Source organism: Curcuma longa, chromosome 11, assembly GCF_044706935.1.
Source record: "Curcuma longa cultivar G26 ecotype Majalengka, Jawa Barat chromosome 11, ITB_CL_G26_1.1, whole genome shotgun sequence".
NCBI classification, from domain to species: Eukaryota; Viridiplantae; Streptophyta; class Magnoliopsida; order Zingiberales; family Zingiberaceae; genus Curcuma; species Curcuma longa.
The window spans coordinates 18,382,497-18,396,948 of record NC_133871.1 but is presented as its reverse complement, the minus strand read 5'-3'; the positions used below and the strand labels follow the sequence as shown (position 1 = coordinate 18,396,948).

Sequence of the window (14,452 nt, the reverse complement as noted above, 5' to 3'; positions counted from 1 at the left end):
TATGTGAACAAGAATCACTCCCGAGCATCTGGCAGTCTTGTTAGATGTCTTGATGGGGTAATTATTCCCCAAGTTATTATGTCTGAATTATGATTAAAACAAGAGAATGAGCAGAGAAAATGGAGTCATTTAATGCAAACGACCTCTGCAGGGATGACAAGTTCAACAATCATCTTCGATTCTAGTAATCGAGCAGATACCAGAGTCAGGGCCGTTGTTGATTAGTTTTCGACCTTTCAAATGATTCATAAAGCTCATGGCTGCCTTGAAAAGCTATAAAATTTTCTCAGACAGAAGGCCAAGTGTATGCTAATTAACATAGCATAAAATATATAAACATAAACAAGAAGCAAGCTTAAGGTTGGCTGCTAGGTAGCTTGACGAGGATGTTATGCTCTGGCTTGTGGTCGCATTCGAAATCAAGATGTACGAATGCACGTTCTACTTCTGGGAGTTCTTCGATCTTTATCTGCAGGGATTCTCCGATCATGTGGGCTTCTTTCAGAGGCAAATCTTCTGGAAGTTCTATATCAACCTATGGATAGAAGGACATTCAGTTTATCCAAAAGGAAGTTCTGACATTTATGCAGCTGAATTCAGAAAACATAACCCAATGAGTCATTGCTTTGAACCAATAATACAGACAAATGTATTTATTTTAAGTTTACATGAAAAAAAAACATACTTGTAGGTTCAAAGAGAAATTTGTAAGTAGATACTATCTTATGGTTAAAGTTTAAGTAATAGTGTGGAAATTATATTATACACGTAAATCATATAACATTGAGAATATATATTCAAACAATTAAGAAGTCGGAACCCTTCAAATGCGACTTTCAAATATATAAATATAAAATCCTAATTAAGAAGAGTTGATTCTACTCTAACCTCCTTCCTCTCACTTGAGATGTGAGAGGATCATATTAAAACCCATATGAGGGCAAGATTTAGAATAGTGAGCTTCTGCTTCGCTTTGAATTCTATTTCACTAAATCTTTTTATTTATCTGACTGAATCGACTTATTGGATGTTTAGGTTTTATTTATGCTTATATCTCTTGATCAAAATAGACTAAGTGCAATTTTGTATTAATAATTTAAGAAATCAATATTTTATATTACATAACACCAACTAAACAACATGTTTTCATAACTACTATAACAATCAAGTAATAATTTTTTCAACACAAGTGAGGACTCATCATAATCATCAAGCTATATTTGTCCCAACTATTTGGATTTGGATTGGACTATATATATCTTATCCCTTCATTAAGTGCGAGGTTAGACTATATCACTAATAATATTCAAATTAATTTGATCATTTTTATTACATTGATTTTTTTTTTTCATTAGTCTCCTTCTAACCCTTACATCGATCAGTTACTTTAGTTTATCTGCAAACCATGATAAGGAGATTGGGAAAATCAGAAAACAAAAAAAACCATGAGATTTTAGTTTGGCAGGAGCAAATGGTGGACATTGTTAAAGATCATGTCATGCCTTCTCATAGAACAAAATATGTGAAATATCAGATAATTTTCTCGTTTGATTTATAGAGAAACTGTATGTAATTTTAGATATTTTTCTTTAACTTCACTGCAAGTGAGCTATATTATCATGATGACAAGAAATAACAATGAGGAAAGGAACTGACCTCGACGAAGTAAAGGACTCCAAATGTATAAGCTCGGACAGTGTCGACTCGTTTAATCTTAGGATCATGCCTTAGTACGAGGTAAGTTAATTTCTGCAGCATCTCAGGTGGAGCGGACTGCCCAACCAGTGAAACTAATATCAAGAAGAAATAGACAAGCAACAAATAGTTAGTGAAATATAAAACCATGAAGCATGAGCAGAAGTTACAGGAAGAACAATCAAACAAAGGAAGGGAAAATGACAGGTTATTATATGATTTACTATGTCCTGTTTTATTGCCTTTGTCGATTGCCAAAGCTAATACGTTTCAATATTAAACTGCTGTAGATAATTCAGATTTCCTCAAGTACCATACTAATGGACACATGTGAGTACAGAAAGAAATGCTGGCTGAAATAGTTTTGGAACAAAATTGCAATTAGAAAGGCGAACCTGCATTCTCCCAGACAGTTCCTGACCAATTTGTAATTGTATATATTGCAAGAACGATAGCTCCAGCAGGGTCAATCCACCAGTAGTATTTATCACCAAGAATAGCAGCAGTCAAGCCAAGAACATTGGTGACGACATCAAAATAATGGTCCTGGATATCATTCAACAAGCCACCAGAATCAGCATAATGTTAATGTATGATGTCGATGGAATCAAATGAGAAACCATGAAGTTTACATAATCAGAAGTAGTAGAACCTTAGCATAGGCACGGACAATCTTGTTTCCTGAGGTTCTGCAGTAAAGCCACAAAGCTAGCTTTATGAATGTGGCTGTCAACATGATTGAGTATAGCCATATCAATTGTGTTGAGGTCATCTTTTCTGAGGGTGTATTTTCAATCAAACGCTCAAGAGCTTGAACAAAAACCTGAAATCCTGATGAAAACAGTATATGTGTGAATATGACACCGTAAAATCTTACAGAAAAAAAGGATGATAGTTTGTCTTCAGCTTGTGGCAAATAGCAACCAAATAAGATTTGAAAATATATTTCATTGCAACACAAGCATGCAAGGAAATCAAATCCAGCAGTCAAATTAAACCTTTAAACAAGTTTAAAGCACAAGAATGTTATGAAGTCACAACACAAGCAATATTTCAGGAAATATGTACCTAGAGTAGCCATGACAGCAGCAAATATGATAATTCCAACTGGCTGAACACGCAACTTGCCAATAGGGTACTTGTATGTGTTTATGCTTTTCATTGACAAATGTGTAAACCAGAGGATTCCACCAGCCATAAGATCCAGTAACGAATCAAGTGTCGATGCAAAAATAGCTATGGAACCACTTCGTATGGTAGCATAAATCTACAGTCAAAATCCACCTCAATTGTAACTTACGTATATGAAACTGACCAATTATACGCTACCATTGAAAATTTTCTAAGTCAATGGGTCCTGGTAATACTAACTTATAACCCTGGTAAGACAAAAATATAACCTTTCCTTTTTTCTACAAGTTCAACAACAGCAAAGATTCAGACTACAAAGATCAACACCTTTAGTGCCAAGAGAGCAATGTTTGCAGAGTTAGATATCTTCATGGCAAATTCACTCTGTGCTTGCTCTTGAAGATCCTGATCCTCATCGATGGTGTTTGTATGCAAGGAGTCAACTTCCTCAAAGGATCTCAGGGTTGCAAATTGTTTCTCGTAGTATTCTTTTTCCCCTGATATTCAAAATGAGATGATGGTTAGTATATGCATTCAATCGCAAAACTTGGCAAAGAGCCTAAACCGTACTGTCTTAACACAAAAATTTGTTGTACAGCTTCTATTATCCATTTTGAGGAAAAAGAGTGGAACTCTCAGTATAAAGTAAGATATAGTTGGACATCTTGTTACTATGAAAACACAAATAGGTACGTTTCGAAGATGTTGTAGGTGTAAGGAACATTGGTAGGCGATCAGCATGCTAATCGACACAACAATTTGACAGACATACAACAAGAACAAACTGTAGATATATATATATACTTGAATTAGATCATTATTAATAAAAAAGAAAGTTAAAAAAAAATAGCAGACTTGTTGCTAACGTAATGATTTTCTTTTTCCCTTGAAGACCCAACTATTCTACGGGCAGAAAGGGGCAAAAGCGATTTTTAGACTCTTTTTTTTCCATCAACGTCATCCGCGGGCAATAAACTTGCACTGATCTTCAAAAAGGAGCCAAAAAAAAAACAAATAGAAAACTAGATAGATTTAGAAGGTACACGATCGGAAACGAACAGACCAAAGAAAACTAACATAATAAGCGCTAAGCAACTTCAAAAAACAGCGTTTTTATCGCAATCTGAGAGGGCGATAACCTTCAATGAGATCTCTGGTTTGGGAGACGTCGAGCGCAAAAGGCCTCTCCAAGTCGACGCCGCGCCTCACCTTATCCGGCAGCCTGGACACGAACTCGCCCCTCATTGAGGTCACCGAGTTCTTGCGCGAAATCCGGCCGGCGGCCGCCAACAGCGGCGTCCTGACCTCCGCCGCTGCCCGATCGTTCTCGCCGCCCTCCATGCTCGCCCTCCGGCTTCCTCCTCCAGGAATTTCTCGGTTCTATTGCCGATTAATTTCCGATCAAGAAGAGAGACAAGCGGAAAGAACCGTAATTTCTAAACTAAAACAGGAAGGGAGGAGGAGAGAGGAAGGTGTCAGTGGCGCCGGTATTTATAACGGTTACAGCGCTGCCAACGTCCGCGGCTCCTGTCCCTCGGTAATTATCGTCAACGTTGACTTTTATTCCCCCACAACAGTCGTTTAGCAATTCAAATTGAAAGGGGGATTTTTTTTTTTCCCAGTTTGGTCCCCTAAGTTTCTTACGCAGGCGTGTTTCTTACGGCGGAGAGAAAGAGCCTGTGGAAGAGGAAGAGATGGAAAAAAAAAAGAAAAGAAAAGAAATTTCTCATCCACGAGCTCTTTTTCAGCTAAAAAAATGAGAATAAAATTTAGGATAAAAATAAAAATAATACTGAAGAATTATTTTCTTTTTGAAAAAAGGACACGCATTTGATGTCTTTTTGATTTTTATCTTTTTTTTCCCCCTTGGTTTGGTCCTCTAAGTTTCTTATGTAGGTGTGTTTCTTACGGCGGAGAGAAAGAGAATGTGAAATATAGACATGGGAAAAAAAATAAAAGAAAAGAAAATTCTCATCCACCAGCTTTTTTTCGGTTAAAAAATGAAAATAAAAGTTAGGATAAAAATAAAAATATTACTGAAGAAAATTTTTCCTTTTTACAAGGCTTGATGTTATATGTATATATAATAATAAATTTAAATTAAAGTAAGGGTGTATTGTAGTTTTTAAATCAGCTTGGATAAGTTTGCAAAAGTGCAATTACAAGATAAACCAGCTTGGATAACACTCCTTCGCCAAAGAACCGGACTCTTTTTGTTCTTTCCCCCAAACCCTAACTTACACATCAAAATCCAAAACTTTCTCTCATGATGCTTCAGACTTCTCCTCCCGACGCCACCATCGCACCTCATCGTGGCACACCTCCATCATCGACGACGCTGTCGTCGCAACATGTTGTCGTCGTCGTCGTTGCCACCATCATATATTTTAAATTAGATATTTGGCTCCGCCCTTTAAAACTTGCATGAATTATTTGTAGTTTAGAGTTTTGATTTTGCTCTTTAAGAGTTGTGTGATTATTTAGTATAGAGCACTTAGACTAGCTCCATGCATAAAAAAGACTCTTGAGTCTTTTCGTGTGTTTATGAGCTTCAGCTAAATTGAGATGATTTTTCCTCAAGAGGTGGATTATGGTTTGTTTATCCTATTATTAGGTGAGATACCTCATGGGATGGATTGCGAGTTGTTCATCCTATTTTTATGTGAGACACTTTCTAATAGATTGAGGATCATTTACCTTATATATGTATGTATATATGTATATACATGCATGATGTAGTTAGTATTAGGTAGATTATAAATTGTTCATCTCATGTATATACAATACATCTCTTTTGGATGGATTGCGAGTCATTCACCCTATATATATATATATATATATATATATATATATATATATATATATATATATACGATGTATTTCGTCAAATAAATTATAGGTCGTTTATTCTTATATGCGATACATTATTCTCCAATGGATTGTAAATCACTCACCTTGATATTTTTACTTATACATGACCGACCTATTTATATTAGGTAGAATGTAAGTTATTCACCTTTACTTATACGATACATCCTTATTAAAAAAATAATAAATCCCAATTAACCTCATTGACTATCTTTGGAGATGAATGGCTTGGTCCCATGGAAGTTTCCCACTGACCATATTCACTTTTACTTATACGATACATCCTTATTGAAAATATTATATGTTGTTCACTCATTCAATAGATTAAGTTGAATATTAGATCAAATACGATTATAAATATTAAAAAAATAAAAAATAAAATAAAATTAATGAATATAATTAATAAGAAAATAAAATATAAATATAAAAAAAATATAAATTATAAATTATATTATTGTCTTTATACGCGTATCTCTGTACTTCATAATTTTTTTAATCTAGCACTATGCATATGGTCAGCTTTTTAATGTTTTCCTATATTTTATTCTAACAAAAAATATATATATATATATATATATATATATATTAAAATACTGCATCCGGTTGGCGGTTGGTGGTTGGCTTTTACACCTTTTCAATTCTGCTGCCCCACAACTCGACAACAAATCTGTCAAGGAGAGTGACTGGAGTTCAAGATTTTAAATATTATCTAATAAATTTTCTTTTTCCTTAAAAAAATAAATAAATTTCAGTTAGTCCGATTGACTATATTTGAGCGGCTCCATAAAAGTTTTTCATCGGCCACCAAGATAAATCGGGAAGTGCACGCAGCGGCCAACTCAGACATCCAGTATTCTTTGATTGCGCTTCCCATTTGAAAGAAAATTCCTATAAATACGTTGTAGTTGGGGATCGAACCATAGGTACTTGGATGACAACCTAAATGTCCTACCGCAGCACCATTGTCCCAGAGACTCCTTTTTCCTTTTAACTCACTGCTGAAAGAGGTGCACTGGCCGCGCCTGTCGCGAAATCACGGCCAGGCGGCCAGCAGTCGTGACCTAATTGTTTTTTACAAAAATAAAAATCCCTTCTAATTGTTAACATCATAAAAAAATTAAAAATACTTTAAAATGTTTTTTTGCCTTAATTTTTTTATTTCAGTATATTGCGCATGTATAATAATAAAATGGCTCGCTAAAGTAAATTAATTTAATATTTTTTATTTACATTTATTAAAAATATTGTAAATAAAATACTCTTTATTAACTTTCAAAATTATTTTAACCTTATTAACATCATTTCAAAACTATTATACCAGTTATATAATAGTTATTTTGATAATCTAGGTTTCTAAATTTCACGACCTTCTCTTCTAATTTATCTATGAGACATAAATTATATTATAATTATTAGTATAATAGTTTTGATATGATTTTAATTAAGTTAAAAATATTTTTCACAAAGTTCAAAACAAATTAACAAAGTTTATAAAAAATATTTTAATATAAATCATTCTATGTTAAATGGGTTTATTGTATATAACTGCTTCAACAATATTAAAATAAAATATTGTTGAGATAAAAAACATATTGAATGTTATTTTAATATATATTATTTTAGAAAAAACAATTTTGGTAATTAGTCACTCTCCTTTTAATGTTTGCCTTTTTTTTTTTCTTTAGCTTACTTTGGTTTAATAAGATGGAGGAAATAAGTGCATAATTTATAAAAGTAAAATGAATTTGATTTAAATATTTAAAAAATTAGACGTGTGGTTTGATAAATTACCTAAAATTAGCAAACGGACCCACTAAAATAAGAAAGCAACAAGTTCCTTATCCAAAAATAAAAACCAATGGAGTTAATTTTGACCTCATGTTATTGTTATATATGTACTTTGCCCATAAAATGTATTCGGAGGGTAGTTTGATATTGCTGAAATGTTGATGGGTATTTCATAAAAATTTTACCGTTAGTGTTTGAGAAAAATATTTAACTTTAGTCATGGTAAAATGTAAAATAAATTCTTTTGATAAAAGAGTTCAAATTTCACTTAAAACATATTATAGTAGAGTAGTTTGAAAAAATTTATGATGTTGGACGGTTCATCAAAATTAATATATACTTTTTGATTTATTTTGATGGTAAATAAAAACTTCAATGAAATCAAATAAATTATTTTTAGAATTAATTAAATTGTAAAAAATAAATATTTTGATTATTATATATATATATATATATATATAAATGATATACTGCGCGATGGATTCCTACGCGACCCGTGCGCGATCAATCCACGCCGTCCACGCCCGATCGCGATCAACCCACACCGTCCAAAAATCACGATTGCACAGTGTTTCTCCTCGGACCTTCGTCGCTTCCCAGCGTCCGTTCATCGCCGTCCGACCACCGATTGCCGCCGGACCGGACCCGTTGGAACCGCAACTCACCGGCGGTCCTGCGGGTGCCGGAGTCCGGCCCCGATTTCCGGCCGGATTCCGACCGAAATCGCCGCCAGACGCTGGCGACTGATTTCGGCCAGAATCCGGCCGGATTCCGGCCGGACTCCGGCCGCAGTCGACGGCCGGAGTCCGGCCCCGATTCGGCCGGAATCCGGCCGAAATGGGCACGAGCTCTGTGATTTTAAGAGACCAGATCGGCGACCCTGGTGGATTTTTCAATCGGTCAAATGCATTTCATTTTTTTTCTTTTAATACATAAAATATTATTTTTCTCTTTTTTTATTTGTGAGAGTATTTATGATCAATTGTAACTTTTTAATTTATTTCTTCACAGATAATCGTAAAATTAACCTGGAACCGTTATGATGACGAATTCCACCTTTACTAAAGTAGAATTGGTTCGTAGTCTAGTATCGACTGTTGAAATAATTAATATAGTATTTAAATATTTACTATTCAAATTGAAATATTTGGATATCTTTTTTCATTTGTGTTGCACCTATTTTTTCCTCATAGACATCCAATAAAATTGGAATGATATAGAGAATTAAGATTAGCATGACCCCTGCGCAAGGATGACACGTATAAATTGAGAAATGATCCAAATTTTTAAAATTGCTTCTGGGATGAATTGGTTACGATAGAGTAGACTTGTTGAAGTGGAAAAGAGTCGAATCTCGACGAAGTTGAAGTAATGCCCTCATCTGTCATGGTCAACTACAATTTCTCGATTTATCTCCTTATAGATGATCATGAGATCGATCATATGAGATCGTTAAGTATCATATTCCATTTTTTACTGAAGTGAATGTACATATATTAACATTTGAGATAAATAAGAGTGTTAATAGAATCATCAAATTTTTTTTTTTTTTTTGCGCATGCTAGCCTATTTAAATTTATTTCAAAACAATTTAACTTAATTATTTTAATATATTTTTTATGCATTAAAATAAAAGTGTCAAATAGGTCAGACCACCGTGGGCGCCATCCAACTCAGCATGATATGGGTTTTTTTTAAAATCTTGCACTCTGAAATTTAGGTAGGATCATCCGTGAATTAAAAAATTAGGGATAAATAAATCACCCGTCATAAAATTATTTTTAAAATTAACTAAAAATTATATAAATTAAAATAATTCTAATTAAAATTACTTAGAACAGCTTTGCTAATTTCTAAATTAGGTATTTTTAAAATATAAAATATTTTTTTGAGAATGAAATGTTTTTTTAATGATATTAAAAATAAATAATACTTTTTTTAATTTTTTTAAAAAAATATTCTATTAAGTTTACAAATATCTAATGGCAAGGCAAGTTGTGACGTGACGTTTGCGTTCAATGGCACATGATCAGTTAAGAGTGCACTTAAGATTATTTGGAGCAATAATTGAGCAGCGATCTTGATAAGATTAATCATGCATCAAAGTACTGACCATCATCGTCTTTGTTCCCGATTGAATAATTCTTCTTGTCCTCATGTAATGTCTATTGTATGCGATTTTTACCGATACTCAATTTTAAAAATTACACAAATAATAGCATAAAATCATCGCTAAGAGATAGACCATGACATCGCGGTCAAGTCACAACCAACTTTAAATTATGATCGTCTAGCCGCAATCTTACAACATTGACAATTTTGCAATGACATATTTGCGGTCGCCTAACCACAAGGCAATGACAAAATTAGGCTATTTCACAGTCACAACGAGCTCCACTGTGAGCTTAGTAAGGTCGTGAATGCTCACATTGAAATTGGAATTTTCTTAATTTTTTTCAAGATAAATAAAAAAGAGATAAAATAGTTTGCATGAAAATCAGAAAATAAACTTTTAACTTATTTTATCCTTGTTCTAGCTCTTTGACGAAATTATAAAAATTAAAATAATACTTATTTATTCATCTTATTATACATTTTAATTTTAATTTTAATTATTTGGCTTAGTTTTTAATTTAGAAAAAAAAAGATTGAATGTGCAAGCTAGCTAGCTGATTAGTAAATAGACATAGAATAGTTAAATTCTTTTGATCATTAATTATTAACATATTAAGTAGAATTTATCAAACTCTTTTACATTTTACAAAGTTTATTTTAATGAAAAATCAAATAGCATGAGGATTTATCATACTTGAAAGAGATAGAAAAAGGAGCAAATTATATTAGATATACAAAAGAAATATATATAGATGAAGTTTAGGAGTAAAAATTTCAATTTATGAATTGTTAGAAAATATAGATAGAAGAAGGATTCATGTAAAAATGAAAAAAAAATTGAGAAGAAATAGAGGAAAATTACATTTGTTGAAACTCTCATTTGTTTTTCTTTTCAATCATAATATTTAACTAATTTGGCTTCGTACTTAGTACAAACTAAAAGGAAGAACAAAGCAAATAACTAGATTTAATGGGAAGAATTAATTTGTTCATTAGCAACAGATCTTGTTACCTTTGTTAATTATGAGGTTTAGCGGACTTTAAATTTTGCAAATTGTCTGTAGAATAATGTGTAGCTCTTGAATTAAAAATCTACCATGCTAGAGGTACAAAGAGCTTGGGTGACTTGTTAGATTAGTTAAAGTGAAATGGAAGTAAGATGTACCAAAGTTAAGTGTTATTCACTATATATTAAAGGTGTAAATGAATCAAACATTTACAAACTAACTTAATCTTAAGTTCAATAAAGCTCATTTATAATCGTTCAATATATAGTAAAAGAATGTACTAAATTAATAAACAAACTTAAAGACTAGTAAGCTTGTTTTGGTAATCTTCATAAGCACTAAAGTTTATGCACAATTTATTAATAAACTTATTTATTAGTTTGTATAAAATTTAATTATAAATTGATTTTTAAAATATATAAAAATAAAATAGACTAATTTATAATTTTAAATTATTCATAATACGTTAAAAAAAATATAAGTTTTATGGATTATATAAGTTTTATGGATTATGTAAATGCCCCCTTCTCTTACAAACCTACAAAATTTAGAGTCCTTGTACTGATTTAATTACAATATGCCATTTCTTATGACACTTGAAATATGCCACTTGAGTCGTGAGATTTATTTGTATATATTTGTAAAATAAGTTTGCATCAAATAAAAGGTCACCAAAACTTACATGGTTACTTCTTCGCAAGAAGAGCTAGCTTTTGGTGTCCATTGAGTGATGAGAGAGGTAAGATTTTCTTCTTAAATTCTTTTTCTATATAAGCACTAAAGATACAAAGTGTGGATAACTTATTTGATCGATATTTAATATTGTTGTACTTTTGCTTTTTTACAGATTACAGCTTTCATTCTGTACATGAACTTTGACTCATTAAATCACTTTAAATTGACTTGTTATTGTATAAAGAGAGTTGAAAACCTTATCATCATGTGATTTTATTATCAAATCTGAATCGATAAACATGTAGTTGGAGAAGCTGGAATCCAGTAAGTGACCTTAGAACAATCTTCAACTTGACAAGGCATGTCGTTTATATCAGCATTACCTACCTGTGTTTACATCAACATATATATCGTGTACACGAAGTGCATCTTTTCATAGCACTAAGCAGCACTACGGATTATTGGTGCCTTCCAAGACGATCGCATTAATTATGACTTTATGAGTTGGATGAGAGGGGATCTTCCTTTTACTTGATTATCCGTCTCTATAATTTGAGATTAGCCAGATTCAATTCTACTCACTACTAATTAATCTGCTCCAAAATGGAGAAAATGAAAATTAGCAGCGCTTACTCTTTCCTGCTCCTTCTCCTTGTGCTGCTGCATCTTGCTGCAGAAGTGAGACCGCAACTGAGCTCCGATTTCTACGCGCAGAGCTGTCCCAACGTGCTCAAGGTGGTGCGACGCGGAGTGTTGAATGCGCTGAAGAGCGAGATGAGGATGGCGGCTTCGCTGCTCAGGCTCCACTTCCATGATTGCTTCGTCAATGTCTGCCTCAAATGAACTCCCTTGTTTTTCTTATACATCTTCAACTGCTTCAGATAGAGGTTCTTCTGCATTGTGCAGGGTTGCGATGGTTCCATTCTTCTAGACGGCAGCGACGGCGAGAAGTTCGCTTTCCCCAACATAAACTCTGCTCGGGGATTCGAGGTCGTCGACGCCATCAAGGCCGCCGTCGAAGCCGAGTGCGGTGGGGTTGTCTCTTGCGCGGATATACTCGCCATTGCTGCTAGAGATGCTGTTCTCCTGGTGCCTACTCGATCCTCTTTTTCCGTGCATTTAATTGTATCTGGTTTTGGTTAATGTGAGGCGTAGCGTAGCAGAGTGGTGGACCTTCGTGGACAGTCCTCCTCGGCCGGAGAGATGGCCTCGTCGCCAACCAATCCGGAGCCAACTCCAACCTTCCGTCTCCGTTCGAAAGCGTCGACTCCATCGCCCAGAAATTTAAGGACGTCGGCCTCGATTCCATCACCGACGTCGTCGCTTTATCAGGTTAACTATTTCAAGAAGTTGGTGGATTTTAACATGCATCGACTTTATAGTTCACTACCGTTTCTGTTCAGGCGGGCACACAATCGGGCTGGCGCGATGTTTCGTGTTCAACAACAGGTTCTCCGGCGACGACATGCCGCTGGAGTCGAACATGGCGTCGGAGCTGCAGAGCCTCTGCGAGGCGAGCAGCGACGGCAACGCCACGGCGGTGCTCGACCGGAACTCGGTGGACGTGTTCGACAAGCATTACTTCACGAATTTGGTAAGTGAAAAGGGGTTGCTGTCGTCGGACCAGCAGCTGTACTCCGGCGATGACGCGGCGGCCAAGGCGCTGGTGGTGGCCTACAGCCTCAGCACGACGCTTTTCTTCGCCGACTTCGCCAACTCCATGATCAGGATGGGGAACTTGAGCCCGCTCACCGGAAGCGCCGGTGAAATACGCAAGAATTGCAGGGTTGTGAACTAAAGAAAACAAAAGGAGATAATGCTATATTATGTTGTAGAATTAATGCTAATTAGGTAGATAATTAATAGTTGCCAGTGCTTGTTGTTGTAATTTGCACTTAGCTTAACGACTATCAAAATACGCAATATATATATATATATATATATATTTTTATATATATTTTTGAATTATATTACGCTTATAATAGGATGCATGTTTAGTCTACACGTGTAAAGTAAATGATCCAAACATGAAGACAAAGATTTAAAGCAATGTGCATCTTCCACTTCTCTGCTTCAAAATTTTTGCCTTGTAAGTTTGCCTGCCTTGTTGCTTGGTGAAGAACTTCTAGAACGTGAAGATTGAGAAGGAGAGCATGAACAAACTGACCTCGATCTAATTTTCTCAATATTAATGAACAAACTATCAAGGATGGCAGTTGCAGTATTTGAAAAGTCGTAAAATTAACTCAACAACTGGTGATACGAGATCTTGAAAATCGTAAGTTCTCTTATCATAATTCTAATTATGATTTTCAATACTCCTATCATAATCATAGAAGCTATGGTTGAGAAGAATGGCACAGAGATATCAAGTTTTCAATCTCTAATTTTTTAGTATATTTCAATTAAGATGAGGAATTTATTGATTGACTTAATGAAGTGGAAAGAATTTTTTATTATAAGAAAGTGTTTGATGGTGTGAAAAGTCAAACTGGTTGTTATTAAATTCAAAGACTAATTAAATATCAACGTGGCAAGAGCAATTGTGACGCTCACGACAAACAAGGTAAAAGCCAAGATCATTGACTGGAAGAGGATGAAAAATCACTTTCTTTGTTTAAGCTACACTCAAATTGTATTTCAACGATGTAAGATATTAAGACAAGATGCAAGATTAATGATTATATTAAGGAGTTTTACTAGTTCATTAAATAAAACGTGGAAGATGTGGAAGGCGAGATCGAAACAATTAATGATTCAGTTTATGACAATAATGAGATGGATGAAATTATCAATAAAGTTAATATAGAGCTTCAAATTGAGAAAGAAATAAAATAAACTGAAAATATTGATATGGATGGATTTATGAACGAACCTCTAGGCTCTATGCATCAAGAATAGACAAGATCCATTTACAATCTTCTTGGACGACCTGATAATAACAATGTCCTTCATCTTGACCATCCTTCATTGGAGGAGCCTTCTTCGTATATACATCTAACTCACCAGAGGCAATCAGAAAATAGCTTTCTCAGATAGAAGTCATGAGAACACTTCCTACAGAATGGATGCTATCTTCCGTGCATTGAGGAATATATGGACGACAAAGGACATGATCGCTTTAGTACGGGGTTGGATGATAACCATCAACGTGATGCTCCTAATGCTGATGT

The 14,452-nt window shown here is 34.3% G+C and overlaps 2 protein-coding genes and 1 non-coding gene across 3 annotated transcripts; 2 read left to right on the top strand and 1 right to left on the bottom strand.

Annotated features, from left to right (window-relative positions):
- Nucleotides 1–225: 225 nt before the first annotated feature.
- LOC141839360 (metal tolerance protein 4-like) lies at nt 226–4,273 on the bottom strand. The gene is made up of 7 exons (XM_074727089.1): nt 3,966–4,273; nt 3,154–3,323; nt 2,764–2,962; nt 2,348–2,526; nt 2,091–2,241; nt 1,657–1,790; nt 226–535 (listed from the first exon to the last, which is right to left on the bottom strand). The coding sequence occupies exons 1-7, from the start codon at nt 4,165–4,167 to the stop codon at nt 356–358; spliced, it is 1,215 nt and encodes a 404-aa protein (XP_074583190.1). The 5' UTR covers nt 4,168–4,273; the 3' UTR covers nt 226–355.
- Nucleotides 4,274–8,662: 4,389 nt separating this feature from the next.
- LOC141842471 (U6 spliceosomal RNA) lies at nt 8,663–8,770 on the top strand. The gene has a single exon (XR_012602909.1). It is a non-coding gene; the product is annotated as a U6 spliceosomal RNA (small nuclear RNA).
- Nucleotides 8,771–11,882: 3,112 nt separating this feature from the next.
- LOC141839980 (peroxidase N-like) lies at nt 11,883–13,194 on the top strand. Its single transcript, XM_074727852.1, has 4 exons — nt 11,883–12,107; nt 12,186–12,368; nt 12,443–12,611; nt 12,683–13,194. The coding sequence occupies exons 1-4, from the start codon at nt 11,883–11,885 to the stop codon at nt 13,075–13,077; spliced, it is 972 nt and encodes a 323-aa protein (XP_074583953.1). The 3' UTR covers nt 13,078–13,194.
- Nucleotides 13,195–14,452: the final 1,258 nt, after the last annotated feature.

Coding starts and splice junctions, on each gene's coding strand:
- LOC141839360 (XM_074727089.1), bottom strand. CDS start 4,167: ATGGAGGGCGGCGAGAACGATCGGGCAGCGGCGGAGGTCAGGACGCCG. Junction 2,527..2,763: donor TGCTGTCATGGCTACTCTAG/GTACATATTTCC, acceptor TGTTTTCATCAG/GATTTCAGGTTTTTGTTCAA. Junction 2,242..2,347: donor TTGTCCGTGCCTATGCTAAG/GTTCTACTACTT, acceptor AATGATATCCAG/GACCATTATTTTGATGTCGT.
- LOC141839980 (XM_074727852.1), top strand. CDS start 11,883: ATGGAGAAAATGAAAATTAGCAGCGCTTACTCTTTCCTGCTCCTTCTC. Junction 12,108..12,185: donor TCCATGATTGCTTCGTCAAT/GTCTGCCTCAAA, acceptor TGCATTGTGCAG/GGTTGCGATGGTTCCATTCT. Junction 12,612..12,682: donor CGACGTCGTCGCTTTATCAG/GTTAACTATTTC, acceptor GTTTCTGTTCAG/GCGGGCACACAATCGGGCTG.